At 37.5% G+C, this 19,031-nt stretch overlaps 2 protein-coding genes across 4 annotated transcripts in view; one reads left to right on the top strand and one right to left on the bottom strand.

Moving 5' to 3' along the window:
* The window catches only part of MED12L (mediator complex subunit 12 like), a 385,357-nt gene that overhangs the window by 60,517 nt on the left and 305,809 nt on the right, over positions 1-19,031 (bottom strand). The window contains exons 18-24 of the mRNA XM_027875724.1: positions 17,908-18,071; positions 15,312-15,443; positions 9,477-9,704; positions 7,824-7,965; positions 5,376-5,496; positions 4,337-4,438; positions 3,367-3,480 (exon numbers count right to left, since the gene is read on the bottom strand). Coding sequence (XP_027731525.1) covers positions 3,367-3,480; positions 4,337-4,438; positions 5,376-5,496; positions 7,824-7,965; positions 9,477-9,704; positions 15,312-15,443; positions 17,908-18,071 — 1,003 coding nt within the window. The remainder of the gene's footprint in view (positions 1-3,366; positions 3,481-4,336; positions 4,439-5,375; positions 5,497-7,823; positions 7,966-9,476; positions 9,705-15,311; positions 15,444-17,907; positions 18,072-19,031) is intronic.
* P2RY12 (purinergic receptor P2Y12) overlaps positions 1-19,031 on the top strand; it is a 58,657-nt gene that overhangs the window by 16,264 nt on the left and 23,362 nt on the right. For all 3 annotated transcript variants that reach the window (XM_027875727.1, XM_027875728.1, XM_027875726.1), the window contains exons 2-3: positions 10,623-10,744; positions 12,393-12,469. The gene's annotated coding sequence lies outside the window, so the exon portion shown is untranslated. The remainder of the gene's footprint in view (positions 1-10,622; positions 10,745-12,392; positions 12,470-19,031) is intronic.

Raw genomic sequence — 19,031 nt, 5'->3', positions numbered from 1 at the left:
AAATATAGTGCCAAACAGTCTAAAAGTGAACATTTCTCTCTTTAAGTAGTTAGAAATCACAAATCTCAGAGGATCTAACAAGTTATGAAGCTATAGAAAATTGCTCTAACAAAGAATGAGAGAACTCTGATTTTATTTGCTAACAGAAATGGGAAAAAAAATTTTGCTTTTGAGAATGGCCCCTGATTTTGTTTGATATATATGTTCAAGTTCCATCCCCAGAACTTTAAAAAAAAAAAAAAAAGAAATACATTCCAGGTTCTGCTAACAACAGTCACACAAAAATTATAGCATGTTCACTTGTCCCCATTATTTTAAATCTGAATATGTGTAGAATTCATTTGACTTATAAACAAGGAGAAAATGGGTTACTCACCTTTCTAGATGTCCCTTTTCCATTTCTTCCCTCTTAAAGTCATTTATTTTCTCTCCATGGATCAAGAGAAAAGTTTTGACTGGTGGCGCCCTTAGCCCACCTTACTATGAACTTCTTGACAAGAGAGATCTATTTCCCTGGGGATGGAAAGGGGCAAGGCATACTAAGGAAGCCCTGTCAGGAAGAGCACTCATTGAATACCCAAGGCAATTCATTCACTTTTCTCTTGGCCAATCACTAGACAAATCAGAAGGGGTCAAAAGAAGCTCCTCGGAGCAATCTTACCATTTTCTTGGTGGAAAGGAAGAGAAAGAATGAATACTTTTGGCCAGCACTGCTTAAATGCTGACACAAACTCTGAAGAGCTGGAAATTGGAAAGCTTTTTTTGGCCATTACAGAATTGGATCAGCCATACTTGCCAAGGAAGTCATTTGTTTGAATCAGTAACAAGGATGCCACAATGGCTGCTGGGCCTTGCAAGGCTGGGTTTTTTAATTTTACTTTATTATTCACCTGGGAAGAGCTGCAAGATAATCTACCAGCATCAGCTACTAGGCTGAGGAAGTTTTTGAAAGTTACCATTTCTGAGCAAAGGCAAACCCTGACTAGGATGACAAAAATTCTCCAGCCAATCACAAGTAGCCAGAGAGTAATGACCCTTGGAAATCATTGGTAAATCAGTTTGACTTGATACGTAATTACTTGTTAAAAGCTTAAAGTAGGGGTGTGGAATTTGGGAGGGCACAATAGTTTTATAGTAACTCCAAAGAGCTCACATAGACCCTATGTCCTGTGCTCTCCAAATCAATCAAGAATTTATCAACCACCCACCACATGTAGGGCATGATGATGCTAGTTGCTAAGGGTACAAATGACAAATCAGAATATAACTTACGCTCATTAAGAGATTACGGTTTACTGGGGGAGGGTATAACATTTAAACCATTAAGTTTCTCTTTTTCTCTCTCTCATTGCTTGGGGAAGGGGAAAAGAGCACTGCTTAAGGGAGCAAAGAAAGACCTCTCATCAAAAGATATGGTACATGAGCTGAGCTGTGGAAGAAGCCAGAGATTCTCAGAAACTAAAGTGAGGAGGGAGTGTATGCCAGCATATAGTTAGACATACTCTACAGGGTATACCTAATGCTTATGGGGATGATACATAAACTAATGAATCAATGAATAAGCATTTATTAAGCACCAATGCCAGGCTGATGAGGATACAAAGACAAAATACACGCATGTAGGTATATACAAAATAGGTGGAAGTTAATTAATGGTGGAGGTGGGGTATGGTCAGGTCTCATGTTGGGAAATGACATTTGAATTGAGTTTTAAAGGAAACTAGAGATTCTCAGCCTGTGCAAAGGTATGGAATGGGTTGATAGCATATGAGGAAGAGCAAGAAAGTCATCTTTGCTGGACAGTAGTGTACATGAAAGGAAATAATGCACAATAGTCCTGGAAAGGTAAGGCTGTAGAAAAATGGTGAAGGTCATTCCATGCAAACAGAGGAATTTTTATTTGGTCACAGAGAACCACTGGAGTTAGTGAGAAGCGCTGTGGCATTATCGGACCCATGTTTTAGGAGTATCACTTCGGTAGACATATTGGAGAGAAGACAGACTGAAGGCATAAAGGCAAATTAGAAGGGATATCATCTCTCCTAATGTCCAGGCCAGACATGATGGATCCTGAGCTAGGGTGACTTTGTGGAGAAGAGTGCAGACAGGAGAAATGTTTTAGATTTAGAAATGATAAAATCTAGCCTGTACATGGATATGTGGGCTGAGTGGGGAATCGAGGATGACACGGTTTGGGAACACACCCACTCTGACACCAATAAGCCAAGACTCAATAGGAAAAACTTTGGGAAGTTTCTGTTCAAAATCTGCAACACGGTTAGCTTACTCATGTTGGCTAAAACGCACAAGGTCTTAGGCTATGGCAAAGATTCTTAACCTGGGCTCTGTGAACTTCATTTTTATTTGATAATTGTATTTCGATATAATCAGTTTCCTTTGTAATCCTATGTATTTTATTATATGCATTGGAATTTTGAGAAGGGGCCCATAAGGCTTTACCACACTGCCAAAGAACTCCGTAACACACAAAAAAATTTCTTTAAGAAGTCCTGGTCTATCTAGGCCAGCTACCAGATGACTTAAATGCTGCTCTTGGGTAGAATGAAGTGAAGGGAAGAAAGCTTGCCCAACAACCCTGACTTATCTGGCACATCTGAGGTTAACAATATAAAATCATCTCTGGGCATTATACCTTAGATGGAAAAAAAGCAATACTAGCACATTCTGACTGTCTCTAAGGGCACTGAGAAATATTATAGGCCTCATATAATTAAAGCTTAAAGCATTCCAATGATTCAGCTCTAATCTTGGGACATAACTCCTCCTCTTCCTCCTCCTCCTCCTATTTCCACTACCATGACTTTACTCATGGACAAACTGAAACCTAGGAGGTTAACTTGCCCAGGGCCACTTGTTCAGATAGAAAAGGAATACCAATACTGTAACCCAGGATTCCTGCCTTCCAGCTCAGGGCTCTAATCTGGCTGAAATTTAAACCCTCGGTGCCAAGCAGTCTGCCAAAAGCAAAGATTGATATTGTCTTCACCCTCTGGCACATAAGCTATTCATCTAGAGTGACTCTTTTGCCAACATTACAAACACAGAAACAACAACAATTGTCTGAAGATTCAGTTTACATCTCTGGATGCAACATCCTGCAATTAAAAATGCCACAAAAAAAGATTAGGTTTCCAATGGGAGCCACTGTGAGCAATCACTTCTTCTTTGGACTGGTCAGGAAAACCAGCCACGGGCAGCCAGCCACCAGCGTCCCACAACGAGCACATGGCTTCCACAAGAGCACAAACAGCTTTCAATCTTTTGTGCAAACAAGGTCCAGGCGGACAACAATCCTTCCGCAGTTTGGGCATTTAACCAAAAAGCGTAGTCTTTGAATGATCTTACCAAGCATGAGAATCGCTTTTAAGACAGCAAAGACCGCTCCCACTTCTATGCTGTTATGAGCAGCAGCTAAAAGGTGACGATCACAAGAAGAACGTATTCCAGGGAAAGGCTTCCCTAGGAGGGGACAGTGAACCACGGACAGCATCAACAATATTATCTCCATACAGTTAACAATACATTGTAACACTATAGAGTATGCAAGTCACTTCAACAGACAGTCTGGAGAACCTGACATTAGCAAGCCTTCAGAGTTATGGCCATGCGTCAATTCATGAGGTGATCAGGAAACATTACCATTACTTGGAATCGAAGTCTTTCAGCATTGATTACTAATTTGCTTCTTAACTGTGGAATATAAATGGGTGAGTCCTTGCCCCATCTACCATAAAACTGTCACACTTGCAGGTCCTGAATACACTATAGCTTATAAATAAATACTTAAAACTTACTTATTTAAATACTGAAAAAAATTAAAAAATAAATAATAAAATAAAAAAACCTACTTATTTAAATACTTACAAAAAATAAAAAACTTAAAAATGCACTGGGAAGAGAATTCCAACCCACTTATGCTTTTCTGCCCTCAAGAAGTCTCATTCTGGTGATTTTCCCTTACCAGAAAGAAAAATGAACATGAGCGTTGCTAGAGTCTTATTCCATGACCAAAAAAGAAAAAAAAAATACACTATTGTATGGCAGCATACCGCCCACCAACAGTACTTTACCAGGAGTCAAGGTATTTTTATTGTTCATTAGTTTCTCATTAGCATTTCTCAATACATCCTGGTTATTACTTTAGTGAAAGATGTTCTCAAGTTCTATATCAGTTATCTCACTACTTCCTCAACCCTTGAACAAGCCCATCAAAATACCAGAAGGAAAGAGTAAGCCTAGACGTCTACTGGGCAATTTCTGGAGCTTGATACCAAAATGAAAGAGTTCAACAGGTGATTTTCAGCTGCCGACTTACCTGTCGCTTGAGGTAACAAACAGACCTGCGGGGTTCGGAAGAGATGAAGGAGTAGTCGGCACGTCATTCGTGCTCCAGGCTCAGCATCTGGATCTCCACAAGCTAAAGGAAAAAAAAAAAGACTTCAGTATGAAGCTTCTAGCATATATTTAAAAAACATTTTTTTTTTAAATTTAGATCCTCATTTAAATGGCCCCAAGTAAACATTCATCTAAAACAGGGGTTCTTAACTTTTTGTGTGGCATGGATTCTTGACAGTCTGGGAAAACCTATGGACACTTCCTTGGAATAATATTGATCTAAATTCATAACATAAAATGCACAGGATAACAAAGGAAACCAGTCATATCAAAATATTAAAACAAAAAGTTCATTGACTCTGGGTTTTGAACCCCTGATAGAAAAATTTTGAAACACTTGATATTCCTCAAATTATGGATTTAACATTTGTTTTTTTCATTCAAAAACCGGTTACCAAAAAGTCTTTACTTTAAGTAGAAGTCAATTCTATTTATACCCTGATGATGAGTATATTATTAGATTTGTCTTAGTTGAGGTGAAGGCCAGGTGACTGGGGTTTTGTCCCAGGCTGCTAAAATGTTGCAAAGGAGAGGGATGCTGTCTCCTCAGTGTCCACAATGTATGGCATAAAGTTCCTTTTCTTTCTAAACCAGGCTAAGGAGAACATCTCCAGGGTCGTATCACTATGGCAGCCTTTTCACGGGGGCTTGCCTTCCCCGCTGATAGAACTCTCCATCAGTCTTCAGGATTTGGACAGTGTAAAGTATTGTACAAAGTCAAGGGCTGCCCACTCTAGGAACGGGGTAGATTGCCCACTGTACCATCCATCACTTTTGTAAACAAATTTGCCCTGGAGACAAAAATTCCTAGTACATCTTGAATAAGGTCTATGGTTTACAAAAACCCCCCAAAATTCGAAACCACCCCTTGAATCTTGACGCCATCTTCTACCTGTCAGCAAATATGCTAGAAGCTAAGAACAGAGACATAAAAAGTTTTTCCGTCACGATTTTCCTACCTGCCGCTAGCAGCGAAGGAAGTGCTACATGCTGGACAACATCCTCCAGGGAAAAACATTGCCGGGCTATCAGAATCGCAATGAAGGTGGCCAGTGAATCATGGAAGGAGAGGTCACTGACCTTTAAAGAAACGAAGCAAAACAAAACAGGAGAGAATATTAGCATGTTTTCCCACCTGTTTAGTCACATGTAAGATTATTATCAAAGAGATACTGGCTAATTGGCACTATCTTGCTGCAATTATCACACTAAGCCACTAATTTGACATTATATTTTAAATGATTATTACACGCTGTTCTTGTACCTCCCTAAAGACTTCTTAATGGAATTTAGAAAGGGGGAGTATGTTTTGTCCTCTGACCAATTTTTGAGTCACATGGAAGAAGAGGATACTGGTTAATCAATATGATACCACCACAATTCAATTCAGTTCAATTCAATGAGGGTTTATTAAGCACTTTGTAAACGCCAGGCAACTGAGCTTCAGGTCGTTGCTACAAAGACAAATATACAAAGAAATAAAGGGGGAATCTGCAGAGAGTCTTTCACAAGATTTAATACTACAGGATACTTAACCAATAAAAAAAAGAATCCGAGAGATCCACAGAATTAAAGAATAATATTTTATCATGAATATAGACATAAAATAAAGGTTAGTGACCAACAGACACCTCAAAAGAAACATAAAAGAGCCACACAAGTTTGCTGAAATTATGAAGGGAAAGGAAGGCTTTTATACTCACTCACCCTCTCTCTCTAATATAACATATACATTATATATGTAAAAATTATATATTATGTATACATATATAATATATACATACATATTAAAATTATATATTATATATAAAAATTATATATTATATATACATATATATATATATATAAAAATTTAAGTTTTCCTTCCTTGAATGGTGAAAAATGGTAGGAGGTTTGGCTACAGTTTATAAGAATATGATGGAGGCAGAGATAAAGTGAATATATAATTGTTTCACAAATCAACAAGTAGAACGAGGAGAAAGGTCCAGTCCTTGAAGACGTGAAAATAAGCTACACAAAAACATATAACCCAGTACTACATAGTACAGGCAGAAAATATCAATGTGTTACAAAGGAATCCAAAAGAAAAAGGTCGTACTGAGGCAATACATTCCCTCAAGTAAGACTACAGATGTACAGTGCTTCACAAACCTTAAAGCCCTATATTAATGCTTCGTTTTGTTTTTAGGTCTCCCTATTTTGTCCAGGTTGGACTTCTAACAGTCACTTATAAACTCAGTTCCTGTAATGATCAGCATGGGAGGCATAACCTGCTTTGTTTCTGACCTGGGCTGGTTCAACCCTCCTTAGGCAGCCTGGTGGCCCACCACTCCCCAGTGCTCACTATATTGATGTCAGACTTGGTGAGGACACCCAGTCAGCTTAGCCCACTGCAGCTCTGAACTCTGAGTTCAAATGACCCGTTAATGTCAGCCTTTCCAGTAGATGTGAGCCATCATGCCTGGCTCTACTATAAAAATGTTAGCTATTATTTTTATCATTATTGTTGTTATTGCTAATCATAATAATAAGGGAAGCTAGTTTAATTTGGATACAGAATTAGTTTTTATAGAATATAGTCTCCCACATACAATTCCTTAATATTCAGATTTTATTTGATCTAAAAATTGTGTTCATGTCATTAAAGTGGTTTATGCATTTATGTTCCACATTCTGAGTAACCTAAAGTATTGTGCAGAAACGGGGGAAAAGACACTGATAAAGGAGTTTCTATGCCTAAGTAATAGTAGACAAGGGTACAACCAACTGTTTTTTATCCTAGTGCTTTCCCTATTTTAATTATTTCCTTTTTGTCCTGTATGGAGCATGTCTATATTAATTTGTTCGCTTGTTGTCTCTCCCATTAGATTGTGAGCTCCTTGTGGGCAGGGACTGTCTTTTGCCTCTTTTTGTATCCCTACTGCTTAGCATAGTGCCTGACACATAGCAAACACTTAAAAAACATTCACTGATTTTAATGAATATAAATGGAAAACCTGCATATTTGATAAAGTAAAAGGCTTCACATGATATCTTATTTGATCCTTATATCAACACTATGTAAGGACGTGCTATTATTATCTTCATTTTTTGGATGAAGAAACTAAGGCACAGAGAGGATAACTTACGCACCCAGGGTCACACTGCTAGTAACTGCGGAAGGATTCAAACTCAAGATTTTTTAACTCTGAATACCCTATTCTGTCCAATGGACCTGTGGTTTATGACTTAAACCAGATCTTTATCTTTTAATTTATGATTCAACTGAGATACAATTTTTGCAGTAGTGCAGTTAAGGGCTGATTAGAAAAATAACTAAATGTTGCTAAAAAATGAAAAATTAAATAAATAAAATAATAAAAATTAAAATTAAAATAAAAAAATTAAAAATGAAATAGAAAACTCACATCTACACTGCAAAGTAGATCGTTGAAACCCCACACGTGATTGGAAGAGCAGCAAAGGGCCTTGAGGACGCCTAACCATTCTGAGCTGAGCACAGTACAGCAAGCCGTCAGCTCAGCACATAAGTTGGCAATGTCATTGATTCTAGGAGAAAGAAAACACAAAGTAGACAGTACGTTCACACAAAGGGAAAGCATTCGTTGACACATACGTTTAATGGACAATCAAGTCTCATTATGTGGCAGGCTGAAAGATTAAACCTTGACTCCAGACATCAAATTTCTTAGGGTTAAAAATGGTACTTACCAATAAAATGTAAAAAATCTTGTAACAATTGATCAAGTCACGAAATTTGAATTGTTTACTCTTAAGATAAAAGATCCTTTTCCCTCAATCTGTAAAGTGTCTCAGTGGCTACTGTTAGGGTAATTTTCTCATGGGAGTTCTAGCTTCTCTTAGCAGAAGCTGAGAGTCACAACCTGTTGTGTGGCAAAAACAAGGAAGTCTCACAAGACCTCTCCTTTGCTGACACGCAGCTCCCACGGTTGGTTTGGCTCTCCTCTCATTGGGAGAAAAGTCCTACTCATACCCCTGACACGAGGGCGGCAAGTGTCCAGCAGATTTGGTGATTGGCTATCACGTGGACATCATGCTTTGATCAGGTGTTACCAGGGCTATAAAAGAAAGCTACTAGCACTTAATAAACGGAGCTTCTGCCATTTTGCTGTCTCCCGCCTCTTCAATGCGCCTTCAGGTTAAGAGTATTGAGCTGGTCTCATGCTCACCACTGCAGCGGCCACATCAGCTACAATTAAACCGCTGTCACTGAGCTTTCCAGTTACCCAACATCAGATGATTTCAATGGATTCTGTAGCATTTGTCAAACAGTGTAACCCCAAATCAGAGCCAGACATAAAGACTTAAATTATTTCGACTGCCCAACAATGTTAATTTACAACGACAAGGAGGACGGCATCCAACAACAGTACGAAAAGTACCGAGGAAAGCCCAGGGCTTGGTGCATAGTAGAAGTGCAATAAATTCTTATTGACTTGATTGAAATAGAGTAGTCTAATAATAAAATATACAGCTCAGTTTATATTTTCACGTAGAGTTTTAAAGAAACAACATAAAATTAAGAAAAGCCAATAACAAAGTAATTCCTTAGTTCAAATGTGATCAAAATCCAGCAAACACTTAAAATTTATGTCTGTTTCTACATTTATAAAATCTTTGCTTATAAATTTGTAAATTTTACCTTTGTTATATCTGCTTCTACAATTGTAAAATCTATGCTCATCAATTTATAAATTTATATTTGTTATGTTTGCTTCAACCTGTGCTTATTGCTTATATTATATATAATTATATATAATATATTAATATTACATATGCTTATATTATTATATATGCTTTGTTGCATATTTGTTATACGTGTTTGCTTTGAACTACCAGTAATGGTATAGACCAGAGAACATTTCTCAGTCTAGGGAGGTGATGCCATTTTAGGGAAAAAATTACAGGACATCAAATAGAATGAAGCAGGACAAAAGAAATATGTGAAGGGCTAAATAATCATTAGGCTTTCTTCATATCTTTTTAGCACCTTCACTATCTAGAAAAAGAGGGGCGAAGGGCAAGACAAAGCATCTTACCTCTCTGCGTCCTGATGCCCCATACATACATTCATGAGTGCATTGCACACAAAGCTATAGCGGTTAGCCGCATTGTCGCTGAGTATCTTGCCCAGCATGGAATAGTTGACATTATGAGCAGAGGGATTCTCAATAAAATCCAACATGAACTCGGGGTCCCACAATAAGTTGGAGTTGGAAGGTTGCACATTGCTGTAGATGGTCTGCTTTACTTTTGAACAGGCACTACTGAGGATTAAAAAAAGAAAGAGAGAGAAAGTGTGAAAAATAAATAAATCCAAGCAAAGTTAAAAGGTTGTTTCACTGAAGGGTAGATTAAATAACAGGACTTCTAAAAATCGTGTATTACTTTATAGGAGTCACTTACCTACATTCTGTTAACAATATCAGATGATGGCTACGAACAAAAATGCCTTTATCATTGGTCAGACCTGTGATTTCATTGGTATGAGGAAAGGCCTTCCACCAATGCAGGTCAGTACCTTCTCTGAAATATAGCCTTAGTCCCCTCAAGCAATGCTGTCAAACTCAGACAGAAACAGCCACAATTCTATTCATAAAGATCTCCCTGTAGGCCTCACATTGGTTTAGGTTTTTTGTTGTTGTTGTTGTTGTTGTTGTTTTTTTTTTTTTTTGGCTAGGCAATGGGGTTAAATGACTTGCCCAGGGTCACACAGCTAGTAAGTGTTATGTGTGGTTTAGCTTTGAAATGTAATGTTATCCATGTTTCGCATTTTTTGTTTATTTTGATAAAAATATTTTCCAATTACATTTTAATCAGGTCCAGGCCACACTCAGTGTGCTGCAGGACGTCTGTTGGACACCTTCGGTTTAGAGTAGTAAGAGGTTAAGTGACACAGTTCAGTGAAAATGCATTTCAGGGGGAGACCTGAACTCAAGTCTTGGTGGTACCAATACACCACAATGTTTTTCATTATTATTATTAATGTTATGGTTGTTGTTGCTATTGTTATGGAGGCAGTGTGGTGCTGTGGATTTTCATTCATAGGCACTAGATTAAAATTTTGGCTGTTAGTGACTTTAGGCATGTCACTTAACCTGTTTTTCACTTGTAAAATGAAGGAGATTGGACTAGAAGACTTCTATGGTCCCTTCCATATCTAAAACTATGTTCCTGTTTCATAGGACCTGTGATTTCATCAACGTAAGGAGCTCCTAGTGAAGAGAAAAATCTTCCGCTGATACCTATTCCAACAGTCGATTCTAGCTCATAATCTTAGAGAGCTGCCTCCCAGTAATGACAGCAGGTAGGTGGCGCCATAGTTCATAAAGTGCAGGGCCGGGAGTCAAGAAGACTCATCTTCCTGAGTTCAAATCTAGCCTCAGACACTGATAGTGGTGTGACCATGGGCAAATCACTTAACCCTCTTTGCCTCAGTTTCCTCATCTGTAAAAGGAGCTGGAGAAGGAAATGGCAAACCACTCCAGTACCTTTGCCAAGAAAACCTCAAATGGGGTCACGAAGAACAGGATGTGACTGAAACAACTGAACTCCCTTCTCCTCGTCTCTCTTTCTCCATCACTCTGATTACTGTTCAGAAATACTGCTATTTATAGATAAATTGTGTGAGGTATGGATCCAAAACACCTGGACCCCAACGTCCTATGATTTAGTCAGCAAAAATGTGCCCATCTGACATGAACATTTTGATGCAACACTGTAACTGACCCCTTAAGTCTGTTAAAGAGGTATCCCCCAGTCTCTGAAGACATTCTGAGAGCACTGCAGTTCATGCGTGAGTCAGTGAACTGGCCTCCTTTTGAATTCACATGAATTTTCAAACAGAAAAGACTAAAGACTAAACCCTTCACAATCTTCACTTATGACATACTGCCTGGTGTTAACGTAAGATAAAGCTGCTTGGTAATCTTCAGAAAAGAGGATATGTTCTGCACCCATTGATAAGAATCATGCCCCACTAGACAGCAGTCACAGATTTTAGTCTGATTTACTGGACTCACAGAATAGAAAGGATAAAATTAACAATAATCCACTAGATGGCAACATCATACAATTACCCAAGCATGGCTCTTTTTGAGGCAATACTAAAAACTCTGACTCAAAACAGTCACAATTAAGAAAAAAAGAAATTTTTAATTATGTTTCATGAAAAGATTAAGGTGGTGATGAGGGATTATTTTATGGTGTTTTTTTTTTTTAATTGCAATCGTAGGAGTAAGTCCAAGGTTTTACACATTGTATATGAGACTAAATTGGCCAAGATATCTATCTTCCATCCTTTCCTTTCTATTCTTCAGTTATCACCTGCTGCTCAATCTATTTTCTCCATGTCCTCTGGCTACCTTTTTATTGTCTTTTACTTAGCACTCTTTTAAAAAATCCTCTACCTAAATCTTCAATGCTATTATTAGCTATCAATCTCATCACTACCTACCATAATCTCTCCCTCCATAACATCATCCTTCCTTCATTATTATTCTTTTCCATTCTCAGCTTCTGCTTTGACTCAGTATTTAGTTCTTCTCTTAACCCTTCCCCATCCCTCCCCTCCAAAAAAGCAATCATTCTTCAAATGTTCTTCTGGCTTTCCTAAGTCTGTCTGATTTTTTCCACTTCCAATTATACAATATGAGGGATGACATCAAATGCTTACACAGTAAAAATATTCTTGGTTACAAATGTTCTTTTTACTTCCTCCACTCCAACTTTTTAATTTATTCTAACAAAGTAGCTAAGAATCCTAAAATGAAGTCTCTTTAACATCTTTATACTCACTCCATGGTTACTGTGATTTCTTCCATCCTTCCTCCTTCTCTCTCTTCTTTCCTTCCTTCCTTTCCTATCTGTGGATCTTTCAACATAAATGGCTTTTTTCTCCCTTAAATTTTTTTCCTACTTTAACCTCTTTCTGATCAAGCTTTAATCTCTTTCAGGTCAAGCACTCCACGGTCTGTGTCACTTAACTACTGATTAAGATCAACAATTCTGAATTCTTACTTAATATCACCAGGTAAGAGTTCACTTGCATAATCTCTTTAATATCTTGGGAAATTTTTATGAAGTGGCACATGATTAATTTGGAGTACAGAGAAAGAATTAAACGGGCTTGTCTCAGAAGTCTAATATATATCGATGTGGTCCAATACATAACATAAGGACATAATTGTAGAGGCTAAAAAAAAATCCTGATTAATAAAGTTAGTAGACCCAAAAGCACAACCACAAAGCCAAGGGTTCTTAACCTTTTTTTGTATCATATACCACCCATCATCTCCTTTAGCAGTTGAGTGAGACCTATGGACCCCTTCTCAGAATAATGTTTTTAAATACTGAAGGAAATAATAAATTTTATTTAGACGTTAGTGAAAATATTTATATAACATTTCCCCCCACACCAAGTTCATGGACCCTCCTAAAGGCTCTGAATCCCGGGTTAAAAACTCCTGAATTAGACTTAGACAGCATGCATGAACCCTTTTCTAACAAGTGATTCATCTAGGCTTTCTCTCAATTAATCAATCAATAAACACTTACTATTTGCCAGGCACTATGCTAAGAGCTGGGGATATAAAAAGAGGCAAAAGATAGTCAGTCCCTGCCCTCAAGGAGCTTACAATTTAATGGAGGAGACAACTGACAAACAAATATATACAAAGTAAACTATGAACAGGATAAATGGGAAATATAAAAGAGGGAAGGCACTGGAACTAAAAAGTGTTAGGGAAGGCTTCCTGGAGAAGGTAAGATTTTAGTTGGGACCTAAAGGAAGCCAGGGAGGTCAGTAGTTGGAGAAGAGGAGGAAGAGTATCCCAGGCATGGGGGACAGCTAGAGAAAATGCCTAGAGCCGAGAGAAGAGATTGACTTATTCTTGGAAAAGAGAGGAGTCCAGTGTCACCGGGTTGAAGACTACATGTTGGGGAGTTAGGTATAAGAAGACTGGAAAAGTAGGAGTGAGCTAGGTTTATAAGGCTCCAAATTTATGTTACACTACCTCAAATGGGCTCTCACTGTTGTTCAGCAATCAGTCCCAAAATAAATTTGGAGTGGACCCAGTTAGAACAGTCACATAGTTTTTTCCACTTTCATTTAGCAGCATGTGTTTAGGAGTGAGGGTAAAAAATAGGGGGAGTGATCCAAGACTGAGGCCTGGCTGGATGTAATCAGAGACATTATAAGAGGGTTTGGGATTCTACAGAGGAGGACAGTGTATAATTGAATTGGTTCACCGAAGGGTGAAGATGGGGATGTGAGGATAGAGTGGCTAGTGCAGCGGAGATGGCCTGGGGAAGAATTGCAATGTCAAGGGTTTGGAAGTCACAGTGTGCTTGAAGAGTAAGGTTATTTGAAGGAAAGCAGAGAGAGAAAGGAGAAAAGCCAATAGATTATGGTCAGACAAGGGGATTTCAGAATTCTTAAACATGAAGGTAGCACATTTGTTCATGATGGCAAGATCATTGGTATAACTACCTTTGTGTGTGGCTGAGTTTGAGTAGAGAAGTAGCTCATGGGAGGTAAGTGAGTTGAGGAACTGGGTGGTTAAGGCATTTGAGGAAGACAGAATCTGTGAAAAGTCCTCAGGAATGTGAACCAGAAAGCAGGCAGCCTTTAATCACAAAATAAACAAGCATCTTCCAAAAAGGCTGGAACCCCAAACCAAAGTTCTTCTGTGTTTGATGACTACAGTCCCAGTACTGCTAAACAAAGACTGAAACAATTTTTCAAAATGAAATGATTAGGAAGTGATCCCCACATAGCACCCATTCAAGAATGAGTGTTAAAGAAAAGGAAACCCAGTGTATCTTATTTTTAAAAGTTCCCCACCCCTACTTTAGAATCTTAAAACAAAACAAAACAAAAACAAAAAAAAAAAAACAACCAACTTTCCAGTGTTGGCTTCCCATGAGGCAACTAGAATAAAAAAAATTTTAAATGGCAATTTCATGATGCAAAAAGAAAAACCAATTTAAAATTAGAAATATATGAATCTTAAAGAAAAATCACTATCTACTATGTGTCTGAAACAGCATACGAGAGTAGCACAAAGGCAGTGACCAGCTAGAATTCCGTAATGATACTTCACTTATAGGAGGTAATTCCTGGAATTGATTTTTTTCTGTTAAAATTTAAAGGTACCCAGGAAAATTTTAGTACTGCTTGTCTAAAATGAACCCTACCAGTATTGAACATGAATAGTTCTTGACGCTATTGATAATAGTTATTGATGAGTTATTCTTTTTTGAAGTTTAAGAGTCAAAATTGGATGATTTCTGAATATGGTGGTTTATAGTTTAAAAAGACAGTTTATTAAAGTTAAAATATTTGCCATGCTTATTATATTATATTGCATTATATTATTTTACATATTTCATTGAGAATGTTATATATTATCATCATGATTATATACTCTCATGTTAACAGCAGGAAAAATAATCCTGTATTGTCATTAATAATGCTAAGAATAACTGCTGAAAGTCAAATTAGTGTATCTCACTAACTTCCAGGAGATATGTGATAGCAGTAATTATTTAAGACTTCTATGTTTACTATATGAAAAGTTGTCATAGGAAAGAACAGGCACATCTTCAGTAAGACAAATGGAAATAAATATTACAATGTCAAGTGCTGTGGTTGATTAAGACCTTGTTTACAATTGGCTAAAAAATCAACTTCTCCACTGAATTTTTTTTTTGCCCACCTTTCTCCATGATTGCTACTCTGCATCACTGATAGCTTCAACTGAAATGACATTTCAGTAACTGAGACAGACAAAACAGCACAGGCATATATATATTTTTTAAAGACTTCCAACTTAGTTCTTGGGGACGTTTTAATGTTATTTTCATACACCCACCTGAAGAGGTCTCCAAATTTACTTCTTAGATGGCTACATGACACATAGAGATCATAGAGGTAGGCTAAGATGCATCTTTCGGGGGAGGAACATTCTGACGGGTTGACCACATGCTTTACAACACCACACAATCTAGAGGAGTTGTAGGGGAGAAAGGGAAAAACATTTTAAAAATTAGATGGTTCAAATTGGTAATTTTACCAAAGAGTTGACATATTTGGATGAAATATAAAAATTTCCTAGTTTCATAGTCTACTACTGGAAAGACAAAGTACCAAGACATTAAACTTTATAAAAAATAACTTTGGGGAAAAGTGAGGAAATATCTGGAGCACCCTCTTAAATGAATGCATAGGAAACAAGGAGAGGATAATAGAATGGGTAAGCTCTAGTCAGAACAAAGATTTGCAATTCTGGATGGCTATACAGGATGAGCTTTAAATTTCATGTAAGTTCCTCTCAATTTTTACTTTCACTTAAAAGAGTGGTTTAAGCAAATGAATTCCTTGAGCAATGTGGTGAGTTCTCAAGAAGTTTCTGAAACTTCCTCCTTAAGTTTCTTTGAAAATAGGGAATTGTTAGGAACATATCACATAACAACTAAAGAGCCTTCTTATCATTACAACTTATGGTGGTGACTTTCTATGACTTCTGCAGTTGTTTGAGACTAAGTGATTAAAGTGAAAACTTGGTTGGTTTTTATTCATAGAAAAAGTCTACTGGAACATAAGACCTAAAAACTTGGTCAAACTTGAGGTCTGCAGTCTAGAATCCAACCAGCCTTATATTCTACATCTAGCAAAGGCAATATCGTGCTAGTAAAGTATGATTGTTCTCATGACCTCACATCGTTAGGCTTCTTACTTTAATAAGAAGATGGAGACCATCTAACATGAGCGTGCTTGGTTTTCTTTCATTCCTCATAACCTCTCTCTAGCATCAGTCATTTTCTCCTTCTTCCACTTGATCACAGAAGAAATGGTATCTCTGGTCTTCTTTAATTCTACTCCCTGTGCCCCAGATTCCATTTCATCTTGCCTTCGGCAGAACTTTGTTTCAGTAATTATTCTCTCTCTTTTTCAATATATCTTTAGGCTTTTACTTGCTGTAGGTTCATTCCCATCCTCATCATTATACTGAAACTCTATCTTCTATTAGGAAGCAGGATGTAACTTGCTTCACAAGTGGCAAACTCACTCAAATACAACTGCAGAGGTTCTAACATAAATGGTAGGACAGAAATAGTTCTTCCCCAACTCCCCTAACAATCAGCCACATGAAGCACTGAAGGGACCAAATAGGACACGTATCCATTTCTTCTATTTTTTTCCTTTCTGCCAATTAGAATTCTTCTTCCTCTTCATGGACTGGAAAAAATACAATTATGTTTACTAAGTTAATTTTGTTGACCCTTACCCTAATCAATGAGTCTGAAGTTAGGAAAAAGGTTCACCACTCCCAGATCAATTCTTACCAAGGTCTGACATAAAACCAACAGAGAAAAGAAATGAAGGAATAAAGTCTCAGGAGCAAATAAATGCCCATCCTTGGCCTCTCTTAAATGAAGTCAATATCAAACGACTATTTTCTTTTCTCCTGTTTTTGGAACCAATGGGACTAAAATGTCTCAACCTGGCACCCAATACTAGCTATCCAACTTGAGTTTTGATAAAATGACATATAAAAATTCTTACATCCAAGTACATAATTTTCAATTCTTCATTATAAATAAAAAAATGGTACATAAAAGACTTTGGTAGATTAAGCCCATTATTACCCGTGAAATCAGAGGAGATCTTGGATGGCACTGTAGTTTTACTGTGAAAGCACTTCATCTGGAGAAGACACTTTTCAGTTATCCTTGTCTATTTACCTGAAAGTTCTACTTTTCACAATATGGATGTTCCAGTATTCTTATGAGAAGGGTATTTTATAAACCTTAAAAGTGCTAGATAAGGGACCTACAGATTCTGCTATTGAAAAGTAACCACCAAATATGTTTTCCATGACTTCATGTGTATAATGGGCATTATATTTCTTACCTTTTTAGGAGAGAGAAAATTTGGAACTAAAAATAAAAATTTAAACACAAACTAAAAAAAAGAAAAATACCACTTTTGGGGGAGAAGGAAGAACAACACATCTAATTCAGATGATTTTCAAAAGAAAAATACACTTCTTTTGAAAAACTGGGAAAATTGGCATGTTATGGTTGTAGTTAGGGCAACACACTTTGAACTCTAACTGGATGATTTAAAGGGCTCTTCAGCTGTAATACCTATATACCTGTACCTGAAGCCCACAAACATTAGCCTTTAAGCCAGTGGTGGGGAACCTGCAGTCCCGAGGCCATCTTGGGTTTGACCTTTTGACTGAGTCCAAGTTTTACTAAACAAATCCTTTTATTAAGGGGATTTGTTCTGTGAAGTTTGGATTCAGTCAAAGGGCTGCACTTGAGGACCTAGAGGGTCACACGTGGCCTCACACTTGGCCGCAGGTTTCCCATCCCTGCTTTAAGCTCTTTGCAAGGTCATTACCACTTTTTCCCACCAATTGTACATTCTAAATAAAAACATAGCCTTTCAGGACTACGAACCCTTCAAACACTTGGGCAGTCTGGTCCGGATTCAGGATGAGACAGGCGTGGTAGCGCCTCAGCACAGCCACAATGCACACACACAAGCCTGTCGTGTAACTTCCTGCCAAGCTGGAGGACTTCAGAAGCAATTCTGCCTCGACCACACTCAACTCATTGAGCAGCTGAAACACAAGGGGACACATGCTGAAGCAGCATTAAAAAAAAATAGTCTACAATTAATTATTCCCAATGCCTTTACCATCTCCTCTCCTCTCTGCCCAAAGGACTCACATGCATATAGCCATCCCATGCCCTAAGGCAAAAAAAAAAAAAAAAAGAAAGAAAGAAAGGAAGGAAGGAAGGAAGGAAGGAAGAAAGGAAGAAAGGAAGAAAGAAAGGAAGGAAGGAAGAAAGAAAGAAAAGGAAGAAAGAAAGAAAGAAAGAAAGAAAGAAAGAAAGAAAGAAAGAAAGAAAGAAAGAAAACAAGAAAAAGAAAGAAAACAAGAAAAAGAAAGAAGGAAAGAAAAGACCTAAAGAATTGGTAGCAGAAAATCGGGAGACTGCTTTGTTGATGTTTTTAAAATCTTCTCTGTCAAGGTCTTATTTTTGTCTAGACATTGTGTTGCATAACACCAGGAAGTATCTATGACTGAAATAGTAATTGAAACTTGAGAATAACTTTGCAGACCTGCCTCCTATATTGAGATAATCACAATACTCTTTAGAATATAGATTTGACTTCCTCTTGAAACTTAATACTTTACTAGAAATTGCAAGGGAGAGTGGGCCTCTGAACCACTCTCTAGAAGTATGAATTTTTAATAAGTGTTCTACAAACACATTGGGCTAATTTTAAATAAAGGTTTTGTTTTAATATAGAAAATGTTTTGTCACAAATCAGATAAATGACCATGTCCACTATTAAAAGAGGGCCATTTCTCTTCTTAAAAAGTTGCATCTGGAATATTCTTACACTATCCAAATAACTTTTAAAAAGAAACAAGTGAAGGTGTATTTAACGAACAACCACTATGTATACACTACTGTAGTGGGAAAAGCACAGGGTTTGGAGTCCAAAGGCTGGAATCAAGCCTAACCTTGGGGGGGGGGGGGGAATCATTATTTCTTTTCAAAAACTGGGA

Source organism: Vombatus ursinus, unplaced genomic scaffold (genome assembly GCF_900497805.2).
Source record: "Vombatus ursinus unplaced genomic scaffold, bare-nosed wombat genome assembly UNPS02014810.1, whole genome shotgun sequence".
Classification (NCBI taxonomy): Eukaryota; Metazoa; Chordata; class Mammalia; order Diprotodontia; family Vombatidae; genus Vombatus; species Vombatus ursinus.
This window is presented reverse-complemented; position numbering and strand designations above follow the sequence as displayed.